Raw genomic sequence first — 15107 nt, 5'->3', positions numbered from 1 at the left:
GGAGGAGGAGGAGGAGGAGAAAAAAGAATGATACAAATGTAGTTAGTTTTTGCTTGTGCACAACATAATTAAGTTGACTACTAAGATATAGATATTGTTATAATGAATAAAAGATCGAATTTTAAAGAAATTAAGGAAAATATATTTTTAATAATAATCAATTATAATTTTTAAATTTACTTTTATATAGTGGTGAGGTCCATCGTAGGTGATCGGTGGGCTGACGGATTCACCTTTGTGACAACTGTGGGCTCAGTTCGCTGTCATAGCTCTCTCTCCAAAGTCCAAAGTTACATCCATCGACTTCTCTGTTCTATCGCTGCCATCTGCCACATTGATTCAGATACGCATTTATAGAGGCGCAGCGCAGCGCAGACAAATCTAAGAATCGACCATCTTGTTTGGATATATATATATATATATTAATTTACTTCAGATCATCACATATATATACGTATGATACAAATCAAATAGTAAGTAATTAATTAAGAAACAGACCGTGCATACAACACTCGAGCGCACCACACAGCTCGGACGACGATGAATAATTAATCTCATCGATCAGATATTCAGATGCATGCATGCGCATGCACGCACGTACAGTAGTAAATATTAATTAATTGATTCTTCTACAAAACAAAACTGAAATTAAATAATCTACCATGCATCACAATTATCTCCTCCCCAGTTTGGAAGGCACATGGTAGTATCTTCCATTGCACATGCACCGGTAGACGACCGGGCACGAGTCCGCGATCGAGCACTTGAAGCTCACCATCACCCTCTTGCAGGGGGAGCACGGCCCGCATGCGTGCGTGCAGTCGGGCAAGCTCGATCCCGAAGCCACGTTCATCTCCTCAAACAAAAACCAAAAAATCAATACTTTTTAAATATAACAATATAAAAATATATATAAATTAATTTTAAAACTTATCGTCGACCAATACCTTAGAGATGGAGTTGCTGCTGCTATCGGCAGCATCTGGACAGTAAAACGATCGAGAGAATTAATATTACATATAGACAATGATCGATGTGCGAACAGTACTGGAAAAACTAAACTTGCCTGGACTTGATCTGAAACCCTGAGCCATTGTTGCTGTGACTGTGAGGAGGAAGAGTGTGGCGAAAAGGAAGAGAAGAAGGGAATAAGGAGTACTGGAACAGTTCTGCTTGTTCATCTGGTTAATCAGCCAAGCGCTGCGCATGCTGCTGCTGCTGCTGCTGCTACTTCTCTGCAACAGAACGAACGGCAATGGAAGTGAAGGTAAACACACTAAATCAAGGTGTATAATATAAGGGCGTGTGAAGGTTATTTAATGATCTTGAAGCGCTTCACATGATTCATGGCCAGGATCACATGAGAAAATCTGATTCGACTGTTAAATTTTCTTCTTCTTCTCTCTGTCTTTTGTTTTAAAATTTGTGTTCGGATGATAAAGGTGTAAAAGAGGAGGGAGAAGAGCAGGGGTTTCATTAATGGATGTCACTGGAAGAGGAGTGTGTAGCAGAGGTGGGAGTCATGAGAGGGGAATAGGGAGGAATTAATGCTTTCAGTTGGACGAAGTGGTTAATTAATATTCATACAAATTCATAATTAATAAAAATTATCCTCGAGACTTGAATTTATCAAAATGGTTCTAATACTCGAAACTTAGACGAATTAAACTTCCGTCACTATTGAGGTTGGTGAACTGTCTCATAAGTCAAGAAAGTACTTACATAGCTAGAAGGACGAGTGAACTTGTCCCCTTCCTTATCCATTTGTAAATATATATGGTTTTCTATGAAACTATACTAATGAGTTTAGGAGTCGAAACGAGACAGAGGTTGAGATGCTCAATCAATGCCATGGAATCTTGCTACCACAATGAATATTCCTATACTCAAAACATGACCAATTCAAAGAGAAAAAGAAAGAGAGATGAATTCACTCATGGTGAATGAGGAGAGAGGGTGAGCTTGGCATGCATCAATGAAGCTCATTAATGTCGGACTCAGTTTGCTGCCTCCTTGTCTTCTTCACAGCTTTTTGTCATCAACTTTAATTGAATATATATATATATATATATATATAATAATAATAAATTATTTAATGAAACATGACAGATAAGATCATTCATTTCATATTTTAATTTCTTTTTTCTTAACCGAATGAATGAATCTAAGGAATTCATTTTGTTTGTGGAGCTAGATTCTTGATTTACAAAGATGATAAAGAATCTTTTGACATTGGAATATGAGGCTCAAAAATGAATAGAGATAGCACCTAAAAATATATATTTTTAAAAAATTATTAGAAAACAGATCCTATAATTTTTAAAAAGTATGCCTAATAATAAAAATAATTACAAAGTAGCTAGATTGTCTCAAATTTTAGATGCTTTGGACAGATTTATTGAGGTGAAGTGGTGAACAAAGATCGTCCCTACGACAAGATCGATCATTAGAACATCTTCATCTTCTTCGTCGCCGTCAACGCCATCACTTCCCAAGGCTTCAACATTGCCATTCATGTCGCTCGATCGCTCGGGTTTTTGTGGCCGGTATTGTCTTCCTCCTCCGAGTGCTCCTCTCCTCCTTCAAAATCTTAGTCTTCGTCTTCGTCTCCCTCGCCATCCCCTTCCCCGGCCGTCTTATTCCGAGCGCTCACTCTTCCTGCTGCTAAGGCCCCAGCCGTCTTATAAATCCTGAACATCAATTGGTCTGCTTAAAAATTAGCAGAACAGAGCGTGCAAAGATGGCCTAGTGACCGCGGACCTCTTTGGAACGAGGAGAAGCTAATTCATACCGCGAGCAGAAACCACCTGAGCGAAGCTGGCGCACTTCAGCGATGTATCGGAGCAAGGTCGAGGGCTCCACCAGTGCTTGGACGGCCATGGTCCTGCCGTGCCGGCGCTGGACGGAAAAAAGCTACGCCAAAAAGGAACAGCCGCCGGCAGATGCGACGGAAACTAGCTTCGAGAACAAAGGGGGAAAAATAAAAATCAAAAAAATCGCGTCAGAACTCAGAAGCCACTGCTCGCGAATAACCTTTTGAAGGAATAATCATTTTCAAACTTTTTGTTGAACGGAAAAGAAATCGCTATCACTGCCTGCAGTACCACCTTCAAATTCGCCGCCGAAAGGAATGGACGAGGAATCCAAAGTTACAGCAGAAGCCAACTCGATCTCCAAACCCAAACCCTAAATCGGATCTAATCACAGAGGCTCTGGCCGCGTTCATCCCCTTCAAGCAGTCTCATGGACAAGAACAACCACCAACAACAACAACAAAAAAGAAAATTCTTAAATACGTCATGAATGCGAGTCCCTGAGTTACAATCCGGATGTTCTACCGTTGCACCATTGCTCCGGGGACTCCATTCATCCCCTTCAAGCAATCGCAGAGAACAACACCAAATTATTATTCATGAATGCAATTTTGTAATCTCACGTGACATAATTGATTTGATTACGATAAGACAGAATTGTTGAAGTGTTGAAGTGGACAAAGATTAAATCTCGAAGAACTAAAGTTTCATATTTTCCTCCATCGTAGTCAACTATAATCTCTTAATTTATCTCCCCACCTTTTATTAAAATAAATGCAATCTTCAATAACAAAAACATGAAACACATTATTGTATTTTATAAACTAAGATTCTTTTTATGCATAGACACAAGCTTATGTCAAACCACATTAAATTATTCCCTTTGGAATTTTCAACTATTTTATTAGCCGAATAAAAGATTTTATCACGAATCATTGTAGTGGAAGTTGTTTCATATTCTAAAGCATCAAATTTAAATTTCAAAGTGCCTAGTTTTAGGTGATGCTATCTAAAATTCTACCACAAGTTAACATTGTATTCAACTAAACTTAAGATATCTTGTCCACGTGAATGTGGGATCGGATCGTCTATCTCAAGATTACCTAAGATATCTAAATACAATAAGTTTTCTTCGCGAAGGCACCTACCTATACGACTCATGTTCGATCCCAACTCCCAATCATTCATTTGAAATCACACCAAAGTCGACCCCACACGAGGATGATTGCATTCCTTAGGCTCTTAGCTATCTCATGAGCTAGCACATGCACTAGAGGCTTGCCTTCCATTCTTTTGCTTAAAAGTATCCACTTTCCTAAGGGAAGCAATTAAAGCAATCTTATCGTATTACATATTAATGGAAGTTAGATATGAAGACCTTTTGAATTCCTCCTACAAAATCTATTCACGGCCAATGATTGGAGTCGAAGACGGCCGTGTTTGGTATAAGTTCCCTTTTATAGCCTTGCTCAGTGGGCCTTTAATAGATATATTTTTAATTTAGACCAGTCCTTTAGTTAGATTTGCCGTCTTCTTCTCTTTGTTCTTACATGCAGACATTGAGTTAGTAGTCCCTTCTTCATCGACCTCATAAGATTCCATTAACCTTCTTTTTTACCAATAATCAAATTTTGCAAACTGTACGGTGCTTCCTTCATGACTAAGTCTGCATGCGCAGAACATAGAAATACTGAATGATTGAGTGAAGTATCTGCGATATGAAGAATAAATTAAAGACCTACCTTTCTGCAATCTTTTTGCATGTGAAGGAAGGAAATTAAACTGATCAGAGAACTTCCAGTCAAAGCAACAATTCTTAAGGGCCCCTCCAAAACTGTAAGAATATGCCACCGAGCTTGTGCTTAGCCTCAGCTTTCAGAATCTTTGCATGCGTTTGTGTAGGTAGATAATCATGAGCACCAAGCAAAGAACCTGCACACAGTGAAGCGATCGAGGTAAGAAGGAATTGATACTGGCGACTTAATCATGATCAGTTGGAACAAGTAATCTTAGACCAGTCTCCTTATAAACTCTTCTCTCTTTTCTTTTCTTTCCTTTTCCTTTCCTTTTTATCCCTCGAATCACATCATCAGCATTCCTCTCCTTTGACTGCAGTTCTTCATTCTCCACATGAAAAAAACTCTGCAAAATGTAAATGAACTGAGCAAGTTTTCAAGTACTAAATGTGTTGATCATGCAAATAGGCAGTATGGTGATGTGTCGATCACGCAACTGAAATAAGTTTGTGCGAAACAAAATGGAATTTTAATCGCGGCACAGTTGTTTTCATAAATATTCCTCGCGCATGAACAGCTATCAGTGAAATATGTATAATAGTCTCCTCAAAAGAATTGAAAAAGACAAGTTTTTGTGTGTGTGTGTGATTTTCATATTATTACAATTTTTTGTTTACGATTTACTAACGACAGAGATATATCTACAATCTTACAAACTTCAATCCGACAAACAAAAAAGAATATGAGAACCTCTTTTCTAAGAGAGTGTACAAAACATTTTTTTTCTTCTTGTTTGTTTTCTATTGGTTTCATATGCCTTTTGTGAGGGCTATATAAGAACAGTTGCAGAGGCGGAGTTGAGCCACAGAGGTCTTCCTCTCCTCCTTCATTCTTCCTCTTTATTTGGAGATCCCTCACTCAGTTTTTCTTGTCCTTTCTCCTCCCTTTCTTTGTCATCTCATCATTTCACCAAACTACTGATCGAAGAGATCAGCTGAAAGAAACATTCCTCCAAAATCTCACATTGAATCACTCTTTAATTGCTTCAGCTTTTGGCTCTGCCATTTCTTTCTGGTTCCTCTGTTGATCAACATTAACTAACCTACTTCTCGCCATGGGAGGGGCAGGGAACTACTTCTCCAACTTGTTGGGAGGCTACAGCCACAAGAGGAAGAGGCAGTTCCAGACTGTGGAGCTCAAGGTCAGGATGGATTGTGAAGGATGTGAACTCAAAGTTCGAAATGCTCTCGCTAGTATGAAAGGTTTCATCTTCTCCTCCTCTTGTGTTTCTCATAGAGTTTTAGTGTTGCCTTTTTGGGTGCGGTTCGATCGAGTCGTCTGAGTTAGTAGCGGCTAACTCATGTCGAGTTTCTAAATGAGCACAAATAGAATGAGGGCTCGAGCCATTCCTTGTTATTCATAATTCATTTGCTATGTTTGTGTTATTAAGTAGTTAACTCATGTGGAGTTCTTAAAAGAACATACTAATTAGATCTTTTCATTGTAGCATTTTGCAAACTCTATTCAATTCTCTAAAGGATTGTTCACTTGACCTTAATTATGCCTTCTAAAGGGGTTCAATCCGTGGACATCAATCGAAAGCAATACAAGGTGACGGTGATAGGGTACATCGAGCCAAGTAAGGTGGTGAAGAGGGTGCAATCGACCGGAAAAAGAGCCGAAATATGGCCTTATGTGCCCTACAACTTGGTAACTCACCCTTACAATCCCCAAACCTATGACAAAAAGGCACCGGCAGGGCATGTGAGGAATGTAGAGGTGATCACAATGGCTAACCAAGTGGTGAGGCAGGAGGACAAACTCTCCACCATGTTCAGTGATGACAACCCTAATGCATGCTCTATCATGTGAAATCGGTTAGAGATTTCGATAATTTTTAAGTATGCAACATTTTGTTTTGAACTTGAGTTCATGTAATAGTATAAGTAAACCAAGTAGTTTATGGAAGAGGAACTCCTCAATTATATATTATGGTTGGATTTGCTATCATATTTGGCACTACTGTTTATCCAACGTCCAATAAATTATGTAGAGATAATTAATAACAGATGAGAAATTCACAAGCCGACCTTAGCTCAGTTGGTAGAGCGGAGGACTGTAGTATGTTGGCTGATATCCTTAGGTCGCTGGTTCGAATCCGGCAGGTCGGAATTTTTTGTTTATTTTAATTTATTGAATTAAAAATCGTTTTTTCACGCTTATTTTATAGTTAATTTTCAAACAATTTAATTTTTCATATTTGTCTTTTCATTTTCATTCGGCAACAAAATTGAATTTTACACTTTCAGGATCAATTACTGCGTATTATTTGCCAAATTCAAAAGCTCAACATTTTTAACATAAACAAAATAAAAATTTATTGCTTCATTTATTATAAAAGATTATTGGTGGTTTTTGGTATGATCGATACGCTTGCGTTAACTAAGGAAGAGGCATCGGAAGGGGATGAAGTAAAAAATCTACACTCATTAAGAGTTTAAAGAATAATAATAATTTTTACGGATATAATCAAGTTGGTACTCAGATGATAAAATATCATATAAAAATAATGATCGAATCTTGGACCGACATTGTTCAGCATGATTTCGATAGTGACGAGTTAGGTCAAGCCATAAGTTACTTAACGAGATGTCCCTTATCAAAATAGAATGAAAGCCACGGCGTTTGCGTTGACCATTATGCCTTTCCTATTAGGTACGACATTATGGCATATTCCATTGGATATCAAAAATTGATCCATTTAATTTTAGACCCTAGAATATACGATTAATTTCTTTTTAAAAATGCCCCTTTGTTTCTCAGGGTTTCTAATTTCTCCCTGTTTGTGGAGAAACGTGGCGGCCAAGCCACCCTAGCTTAGGCTAGATTGTGCCCAATACAACACGACAACATTTGGGTCATGTTGTATTGAGCCCAATCTAGTCCACGGGTCGAGCCAGTTGTGGGTGGCTCAGCTCATAGGTCAGGCTAGGCACGACTTGATCTTGAGCCATGGTAACAACACGTGTGTTAATTATCGAGGACATGCCACTCCGTTCTTAATTATAAATGAATTAAATATTTATAAATAAATTTGATTTTAATATATAAAAATAATTAAATAAAAATATAAATTAATTTTGCAACGACCCACGTGGCTTCTCACTTGTCGTTGACCTTTCTCTAACATTCAACGTTTGACATTTCATTTGTTAGCTAGCATGTGGTAACCAAATTTACATGAAGGGCAAAAGGGTCTTTTCACTCCTTCCCCTTTCACGTGCTATGCTTTTGGGCGGAGGTCAAAAAATTGAAATTGTAGACTATGAAATTAGATTGGCCGTTTACTATTGCATCCTTCGAAGAGTATTTTGTTAATTTTATAATTTTAGGGGTATTACATAGAAAGTAAACTGAGTAAATAAAATTGCATTTTCGATTAATTTTATTGTTTTTATTTTTGTAAAATGTCACTTCACCGCTGCGCGTTTCCTTTTGTCTAAATTGCACCTGTTAGTTTCAAGATCTTCAAAATGGCCATACAATTTGGACTTTTTAAAAAATAATTTTACCCTCCAATCGCTAATATTGTTGCTTTATTTAATGATTCCGTTGGTTTTTTTTGGGCGACGCCGCTGTAACTTGCCCCACCAAACCATCTCCTTCTTCTTCCTCCTGTTAGCTTCTGGATTTTGCCCTCCGATCTTCGATCGCCTTCTCCAACAGGGAGCTTTGCTTTCTCAGCCTTCTTCGTCCTTGTTTTCCGCGATTCAACAATCAACTCTGCTCAAATCCGTCGCTTTCGGCCTCGGTTTCATCGAAGTCGTCGCCGCTGGTGGGTGCTGCACGAGCGCGCTACAAAGGGGCGCAATCTTGCCCCCTCTGGGTGTCCGAACCGATCTCGCTCCGTTACGGAATAAGGTGGCGCCTTGATTCTTGCTTCTCCTTCTCTTTTTCTGCAATGTGTTCCCGGATGTTAATTTTTTATTTTGAGTATTTTTTTTTTGGGAAACAAAATTGATTCCTTTAAAAATCATATGACGCCATTTGTGATGATCATAATCTGCTTAATCTCGTATGCATTTGCAATTGGGTTCCATAATGAAGTCATTGAATTCTTATACATTCTAAGGACGATCTGTCTAATATGTTGAAGGTGCTACTGCTTTTGATCAAAATGTTAGGGTTTAGTTTCTGAGTTCCGTGTCTTTTTCTCCTTTTGGGCACTTTGAAATTCTTCGAAACTCCGCTGGAGTTCATTATGTTATAGTTCCAGTTCACTGACAAGATTTTCCTCCTTTCTAATTGTATTTGATATCAGAATGGCTTCATCAGTAGCATGTCTTCATGCTGCCAGTTCCATCCAAGCACAGGGTTTCCAGGGTTCTTCAACTGGCTTGCCGGATAAAGTTGGTGTTTTCCCACTGCGAATGGTTCTCAAGGGATTCGGCCTCGACATGCCTCTCCCTGCAAGAAAGGGCAAGTGGCCTCGGAGCTTGAATTTGCATGTGGTTCGCGCATTCAGCTCGAAATCCTCCATTGCTGATCCAATTGAACTACCATCAAACAGCAATTCTGCTGATTCCCAGAAAAAATCAAGTAAGAAATGTTTTTTTTTTGGGTAAGAACTTACTTCTTACTGCTGTGGTTATTTATCTTTCTGCTTTGTAGAGATTGTGACTATAGCGATTGAAAAGATATCTCTTGTGCAAGGGTCCCTTCATCTAATGAAAACTATTCTTTGGCTTGCTTCGCAGCTGAAGCTTCACTAATTCTGATCAGACATGGAGAGTCTTTGTGGAATGAGAAAAACCTCTTTACTGGTTGTGTTGATGTGCCATTGACTAAAAAGGGGGTGGAGGAGGCAGTTGAAGCCGGTAAAAGGATAAGGAACATACCTATTGACATGATCTATACATCATCCCTGATACGTGCCCAAATGACTGCCATGCTTGTGATGTCCGAACACCGCCGTAGAAAGGTTTCTGATTCTCCTGTTTCTTCAACAAGCTACTTACAAAATCAACTCTTTTTTTTTTTTTTTTAATTTAAAATTAATCTTGTTTTCACTTTGACTTAGGTGCCAATCATCATACACAATGAGACTGAACAGGCCCAGAGATGGAGTCAGATATATAGCGAAGAGACCAAAAAGCAGTCCATCCCTGTCATAACAACTTGGCAACTGAATGAAAGAATGTAATGACCAATTCTTAACCATTATCTTAGATATGTTCATTTTCTGCATTATAACTTCATCTTTTTCTCATTGTTCATTAGGTACGGTGAGTTACAAGGTCTCAATAAGCATGAAACAGCCGAACTATATGGAAAAGAGAAGGTTCATGAATGGCGTCGTAGCTATGATGTTCCTCCCCCAAATGGTGAGAGTTTGGAGATGTGTGCTGAAAGATCTGTGACTTATTTCAGAGATCAAGTAAGGCAATTTAAATGAATTGGTTGTTTAACATAATTATTTTCTCTCCTTATTGTCAATTTCTTATCAGTGCTTTTTTTTCAAAGAATTTCTGATTCTTTAACCACAAGATTACCTTCCTTTGAAATTTCATTATAGATTGTTCCTCAACTCCTGGCTGGGAAGAATGTGATGATTGCTGCTCATGGAAACTCCCTCAGGTCCATCATTATGTACCTGGACAAATTGACTTCTCAAGAGGTGATGAGATGGGTCATCCATCATTTGAAGCTTTGTGAACTCAACTGATTTCAGCTTGTAATTAAAATTATTACTTTGTGTTCAGGTTATCAAACTTGAACTGTCAACTGGCATTCCAATGCTTTACATATACAAGAATGGAAAGTTTATTCGGAGAGGCAGCCCAATCGCTCCTTCTGAAGCTGGTGTTTATGCTTATAGCAGAGTATGAAATCTTTTACAATTGAGTCCTATAGTTCTATTCCTTGCATTAATAGATTATTATTGGCTTTTACGTTGCTATGTTCTCTCTGTATACCTAAAACATAACTGCTATATGAATGATGAAGAAAAAAAAAGGTTTACTTAAGATTACTTAATTCAAGATAGAAAAAGAGGTGGAGCTACCATAGAAGGGAAATTGTATGGGTTTATAGATCTGGCTTTCTTCCTTTATGATGTTTTCTCCCAACATGCAAATCAAGAACACTACCTAAAAGATAGATGAAATCTTGATTTGTCAGATTTTCTTTAAACTTTAATTCTTCCTCTACAGTATTCTTGTCATTCTTTGTCATGGCATCCAGATATCTACTCCTTTTATTCCTCTTCACATCGACTGACACAAATCTCTCACTTGTGATCGCAGAGTCTGGCTCTTTACAGACAGAAACTAGACAAGCTAGATGAAATGTTTGAATAAGACGACGACTATGGGTAATAAGCTTCTCTCCCATTGACAGCAAACTCAGAATTCAAAAGATGCTTGTGCAAAGGAGTACAATTGAGATATTTCTTATTTAGAGCTTTGCAGAAGGAATTTATGTATACTCCTAGAGGAGATATATGGACTCAGCAAACAGAGAATTAATTTAATAATATCTTAAACTTAATGGACATCTTGATGTTTTGGATTTAAGTCGTGGAGATAAATTTTCTAATCAAACCATTGGCACTTTTGCATTTGTTACAGTTAAAAGATCCACCACGATTTCTAATAAGCTGGGAAACGTAAAAAATTAGTTTAAGATCATAATAATAATAGCAATAATAATAACACGCAGTAAAGGTTGTAAGGCAGGCACGTCACAGACAAGATGTGATGTCCATTGCATTATATATAGCTACCATTCAACTCCTTGTATCATACGCTTTTTTTTTTGCTCAAAAAAAGATAACACAGAAAGATTCCGATTGCACTAAATTATGTTCATCAGTCACCTCAATCTTGACAGTTCGACACAAGATACTTAAAAAAAAAGCAATCGTTTAAGAACACGATCAATTAGGATATACACCAATGGTCATCCTGTTCATCTCCAGAATTAGCTAAAAAAAAAAACCAGATTGAAATCCCGAAAACAGTGGTAGATATTCATGATGAGATCATTAAGACGCATAAGATTCTCTTCAATGTTCTATAATCCAATTCAGAGATTATTTTCCTATAATTATTGTGAATTAAGTTAGGTAGGCCTAGAATCTAGATTCTTAGTTTCGGACGTTGAATATTGGGCCAAATTTAAAATTTAAAATTCCTCAATTGTTTTCTCTGTTTTTTTATAGAAATTCGTAGCGGCGATACGTGTGGAGCCCAGCTACTTTTATATCTAAAAGAGGAAAAAATAAATAATAAAAAAGTAATAGAAGCTACCACCCTTTTGCCCAATTCTTTAATTGTTTAATTTTGTGCCGTGAATTTATCGATCCCAATGGGAAAAGAGTTTCTACTTTTTCTCTTCCACTGCTTTAATCGTCTTCTTCTTCTTATTATTATTATCGGTAATATTCCATGCCATGTCTTTTTCGTTTCTGGATCGATTTAAATCGCCTAAAATTTGAATAAATTTTACCAAAACAAGATAAATTGCGTACCTCTTTCCATGGATTCCGGCGACACCAGCAGTCTTCACTCCTCCTCCGGCGGCGGCGGTGATGACGTCGACTCCCTCTCCGCCTTCTTCCACACGTCCGCCTTCCCCTCCGGCGTCACCCTTCCGCCTCCGCCACCTCTCTCCTCCATCGCTCCTCACTTCTTCGACTACTCCTCCTCCCTCTTCTACCTCGACTCCTCCTCCTGCTCCCCCTCCACGCTCCTCCCCTCCGCCTCCGGAAGCCAGCCTTCGGCGGCGGCGGTGGGGCCGCAGACAGATCCCCCGCCTGCACCGGCGCCGGCCCCGCGGAGTTCGAGGAAGCGCTCCCGCGCCACGCGCCGCGCTCCGACGATGGTGCTCACGACGGACACCTCCAACTTCCGCGCCATGGTTCAGGAGTTCACCGGCATCCCTGCCGCCCCTTTCGCTGTACCCGCCGCTGCCTCCTCCCCGTTCCTCCGCTCACGCATCGACCAACTCCTCCACTCTTCTTCCTCCGCTACCGCCGCCGCGGCGTCACCCTTCCTCCTCGGCCCCTTCCCCCATAAGCCCCACTCGTCTCCCTCCTTCCCCATTCCCATTCACAATCCTCCTCTTCCCCCTTCTCTAACCCTAACAAGCCGCCCCTCTGCCACCGTCACGGCCGCCATAACTAACTCTAACTCTAATCAACTCACTCCCGACCTCCACTCACTCCTCCAACCCCCGACCCCAGCAACCTTCTTCGCCTCCGACGACTTCGCCGCCCTCCCGCAGACGCCGCAGGCCACACTCATGCTGCCCGACCCTGTCCCCTCCAGCTGGGCGACCGTAGAATTCTCCGGAGCCGGTGTTTCGCAACCACTCATCGGCGCCTCCGGCAGCTGCAAGCCGTCCTTCTCGTCGTCGGCCGCGCCGGCGGCGGAACTAGTCATCCGAGAGACAAACGTTAATTCGGAGATCGCCGGGAAGGGAGGCGGCGCCGAAGCGGATCCGTCGTGGATTCATTCTTCGTCTGATTGATCGATTAAAATTAGGGATTTGGAGAGGTAAATTACGATGTCGAAGAGAAGAGGCGCTCGCCGCTTTTGTCGCGCCCTTCCCGCTTCTCTCCTTCTCATGTATATACCGGTACGCGTTACGTTATCATTGCCCGTCTTCCTCTTGTTTTGTCGGTATATATTGGTTTTATACGTCGAAAATAGCACGAAACCGTTTTCTTCGCTGGGTTTTCTTCTCCGATACGAATGATCATCATCCTCATGCGCTTTCTTCACAAAAGCCACTGAAAGAACGTTCGTGGTGCAATTATTAACCATTTTATTCATATAATTTCAATATGTATATATACCACACACATATAATAGATTAGAAGAATAAATTAAATATATAAATATAAATATCCATGCATTACGATACATGTTTTTTTTTCTAAAAAAATAATTTATACTGCTGTAACAAGGAACCTCCATATCTCTGAGTTATTGCAAGGAGAAGCTAAGCACAGTTTAAATTTCGACGAAGTTGAAACAATATCTTCTTTTATTCTTACTACATGTGATCGACAGGAGATAAAGAGTCTGGTAGGTTTAAATTCTTTGGATTGTGATGCAGCATATGAGGGCCAGGCCAGGCCAGGGGTTTTGGTGTGTGGTTGAACAAATAGCATTAATTCCACAAGTCAAAATGAGCAAAGTGAGTGCGACCAGCAAACTGGGAAGTTACGTACTTGGATCCTTGTCTCTTCGATCTCTTGTCCCTCCCTACCTTTATGTCCTCTCTTCACCCAAATCATTTGACTGCTATCACCAAAGAATCCTATCACTATCTTCTCTTCTTTTCTGCCTTTATTTTCATACGATTACAAGTTTAGAACTTGAAAAGAAACAGTGTTTACTTGGTTTAATTTCCTGCTCCACCACATAATTTATGCATTTCTTTGTCTTGAATCAAGGGATTAGGTTTAGACTAGACTAGCCTCATTGCTATAGCTACAATGAGAAAAATTGGAGTCTATCCTCTAAATTATTACTCATGCAGGTCCACTAGCTAGGTTTTGAACCTTTTCTTTATTCAAAATTCTTAGAACAGAGTTGATGATGATCAAGTGCAGTAACTTAGTCACATTGTTTCTTATTACCAATGAAAATGGTGCTGAAGTTTATCTAAACCTAACATCACTTTGTTCATTCCACTGTATGTTCCCAACTGAAAGTAGAATTGTTTCAGCCTCAATCAATCTACTTTTCTACTCCTCCTCCTCATCAGATTTGCTCAGACATGGTCCCACTTCTGCCATTGTTAGGGTTTGGCAGTATGATCCACTACCAACTCAGTGACTGGTTCTCTCTCTACTCTTTAATTTCCTCACAAAAAACGAGCAGCTGCACCAGCCAAATTAAAGGACACGACCCGACCCAATCCCCCATGCATGTTGCCTCACCCTCTTCACCTTTTGCCTGCCATTGATGCCTATCTCATCTCCCACAACCACCACCTTGTGTTGCCACATTGTCGCCATCATCACACAAAATGTGCTCATCATCTTCCTTATTTTGGTCCTTACAACATTACTACTAATTTGTACCCTTCTAAATGGAATCATGGTTGTTAGCCATGAGTCGCCCAAAGTTGGGGCAAGGCTTGACATTATTTCATGTCCTTGCCTCCCAACAAATTTCATTTTTATAATATATATATATATAAATGATATACTGCACGACCTGTGCTGTGTGACACCTGTGACCCACCGTCGCTGTTGCTGCCCATGCCGCGTCAGCCACCGCATCGGGCGCGATCGACGCACCCCTCACCGACGCTCCGTTCGACATCGGATTCTGATCGGATAGTAGTCGGAATCCGACGTAATTTGGCCAGAATCCAGCCAAATCATGTGGCCAGCAATGGCACGACCACTGCCAACCTTGATCGGGTCGAATTCTAACCAAATCGTGATCGGAGATCGGCCGAGGAAGGACCAGCGTCGCACGGCGGTCCTTCCTCAACCGATCTCCGGCCACGATTTGGCTAAAATTCGATCTGATAGCGG

The 15107-nt window shown here is 40.1% G+C and overlaps 4 protein-coding genes and 1 non-coding gene across 5 annotated transcripts; 4 read left to right on the top strand and 1 right to left on the bottom strand.

Moving 5' to 3' along the window:
- Positions 1-673: 673 nt before the first annotated feature.
- On the bottom strand, positions 674-1181 carry LOC141847125 (protein EPIDERMAL PATTERNING FACTOR 2-like). Its single transcript, XM_074735105.1, has 3 exons — positions 1067-1181; positions 948-982; positions 674-856 (listed from the first exon to the last, which is right to left on the bottom strand). Exons 1-3 carry the CDS (start codon positions 1179-1181, stop codon positions 674-676), a joined length of 333 nt encoding a protein of 110 aa, XP_074591206.1.
- A 4244-nt stretch (positions 1182-5425) lies between these two features.
- LOC141847663 (heavy metal-associated isoprenylated plant protein 23-like) lies at positions 5426-6559 on the top strand. The gene is made up of 2 exons (XM_074735726.1): positions 5426-5811; positions 6123-6559. Exons 1-2 carry the CDS (start codon positions 5664-5666, stop codon positions 6419-6421), a joined length of 447 nt encoding a protein of 148 aa, XP_074591827.1. The 5' UTR covers positions 5426-5663; the 3' UTR covers positions 6422-6559.
- A 75-nt stretch (positions 6560-6634) lies between these two features.
- On the top strand, positions 6635-6720 carry TRNAY-GUA (transfer RNA tyrosine (anticodon GUA)). The gene is given in 2 exon segments: positions 6635-6671; positions 6685-6720. It is a non-coding gene; the product is annotated as a tRNA-Tyr (tRNA).
- Positions 6721-8185: 1465 nt separating this feature from the next.
- LOC141847597 (2,3-bisphosphoglycerate-dependent phosphoglycerate mutase 1-like) lies at positions 8186-11098 on the top strand. The gene is made up of 8 exons (XM_074735652.1): positions 8186-8470; positions 8871-9148; positions 9307-9530; positions 9630-9748; positions 9830-9986; positions 10125-10226; positions 10312-10431; positions 10855-11098. The coding sequence occupies exons 2-8, from the start codon at positions 8872-8874 to the stop codon at positions 10906-10908; spliced, it is 1053 nt and encodes a 350-aa protein (XP_074591753.1). The 5' UTR covers positions 8186-8470; position 8871; the 3' UTR covers positions 10909-11098.
- Positions 11099-11904: 806 nt separating this feature from the next.
- LOC141847603 (uncharacterized) lies at positions 11905-13185 on the top strand. The gene has a single exon (XM_074735659.1). It carries the CDS (start codon positions 12089-12091, stop codon positions 13079-13081), a length of 993 nt encoding a protein of 330 aa, XP_074591760.1. The 5' UTR covers positions 11905-12088; the 3' UTR covers positions 13082-13185.
- Positions 13186-15107: the final 1922 nt, after the last annotated feature.

The sequence above is a fragment of the Curcuma longa genome, chromosome 16 (assembly GCF_044706935.1).
Source record: "Curcuma longa cultivar G26 ecotype Majalengka, Jawa Barat chromosome 16, ITB_CL_G26_1.1, whole genome shotgun sequence".
Lineage (NCBI taxonomy): Eukaryota > Viridiplantae > Streptophyta > Magnoliopsida > Zingiberales > Zingiberaceae > Curcuma > Curcuma longa.
The sequence above is the reverse complement of the archived record's forward strand: the minus strand, read 5'-3'. Positions and strand labels throughout refer to the sequence as shown.

Excerpts from the sequence above, each read along its gene's own strand:
- LOC141847603 (XM_074735659.1), top strand. The coding sequence starts at position 12,089 with ATGGATTCCGGCGACACCAGCAGTCTTCACTCCTCCTCCGGCGGCGGC.
- LOC141847125 (XM_074735105.1), bottom strand. The coding sequence starts at position 1,181 with ATGAACAAGCAGAACTGTTCCAGTACTCCTTATTCCCTTCTTCTCTTC. Across the intron at positions 983-1,066 it reads GGGTTTCAGATCAAGTCCAG|ATGCTGCCGATAGCAGCAGC; the intron begins GCAAGTTTAGTT and ends TTTACTGTCCAG. Across the intron at positions 857-947 it reads GCAGCAACTCCATCTCTAAG|GAGATGAACGTGGCTTCGGG; the intron begins GTATTGGTCGAC and ends TTTTTGTTTGAG.
- LOC141847597 (XM_074735652.1), top strand. The coding sequence starts at position 8,872 with ATGGCTTCATCAGTAGCATGTCTTCATGCTGCCAGTTCCATCCAAGCA. Across the intron at positions 9,987-10,124 it reads TGACTTATTTCAGAGATCAA|ATTGTTCCTCAACTCCTGGC; the intron begins GTAAGGCAATTT and ends ATTTCATTATAG. Across the intron at positions 10,227-10,311 it reads ACAAATTGACTTCTCAAGAG|GTTATCAAACTTGAACTGTC; the intron begins GTGATGAGATGG and ends CTTTGTGTTCAG.
- LOC141847663 (XM_074735726.1), top strand. The coding sequence starts at position 5,664 with ATGGGAGGGGCAGGGAACTACTTCTCCAACTTGTTGGGAGGCTACAGC. Across the intron at positions 5,812-6,122 it reads TGCTCTCGCTAGTATGAAAG|GGGTTCAATCCGTGGACATC; the intron begins GTTTCATCTTCT and ends TGCCTTCTAAAG.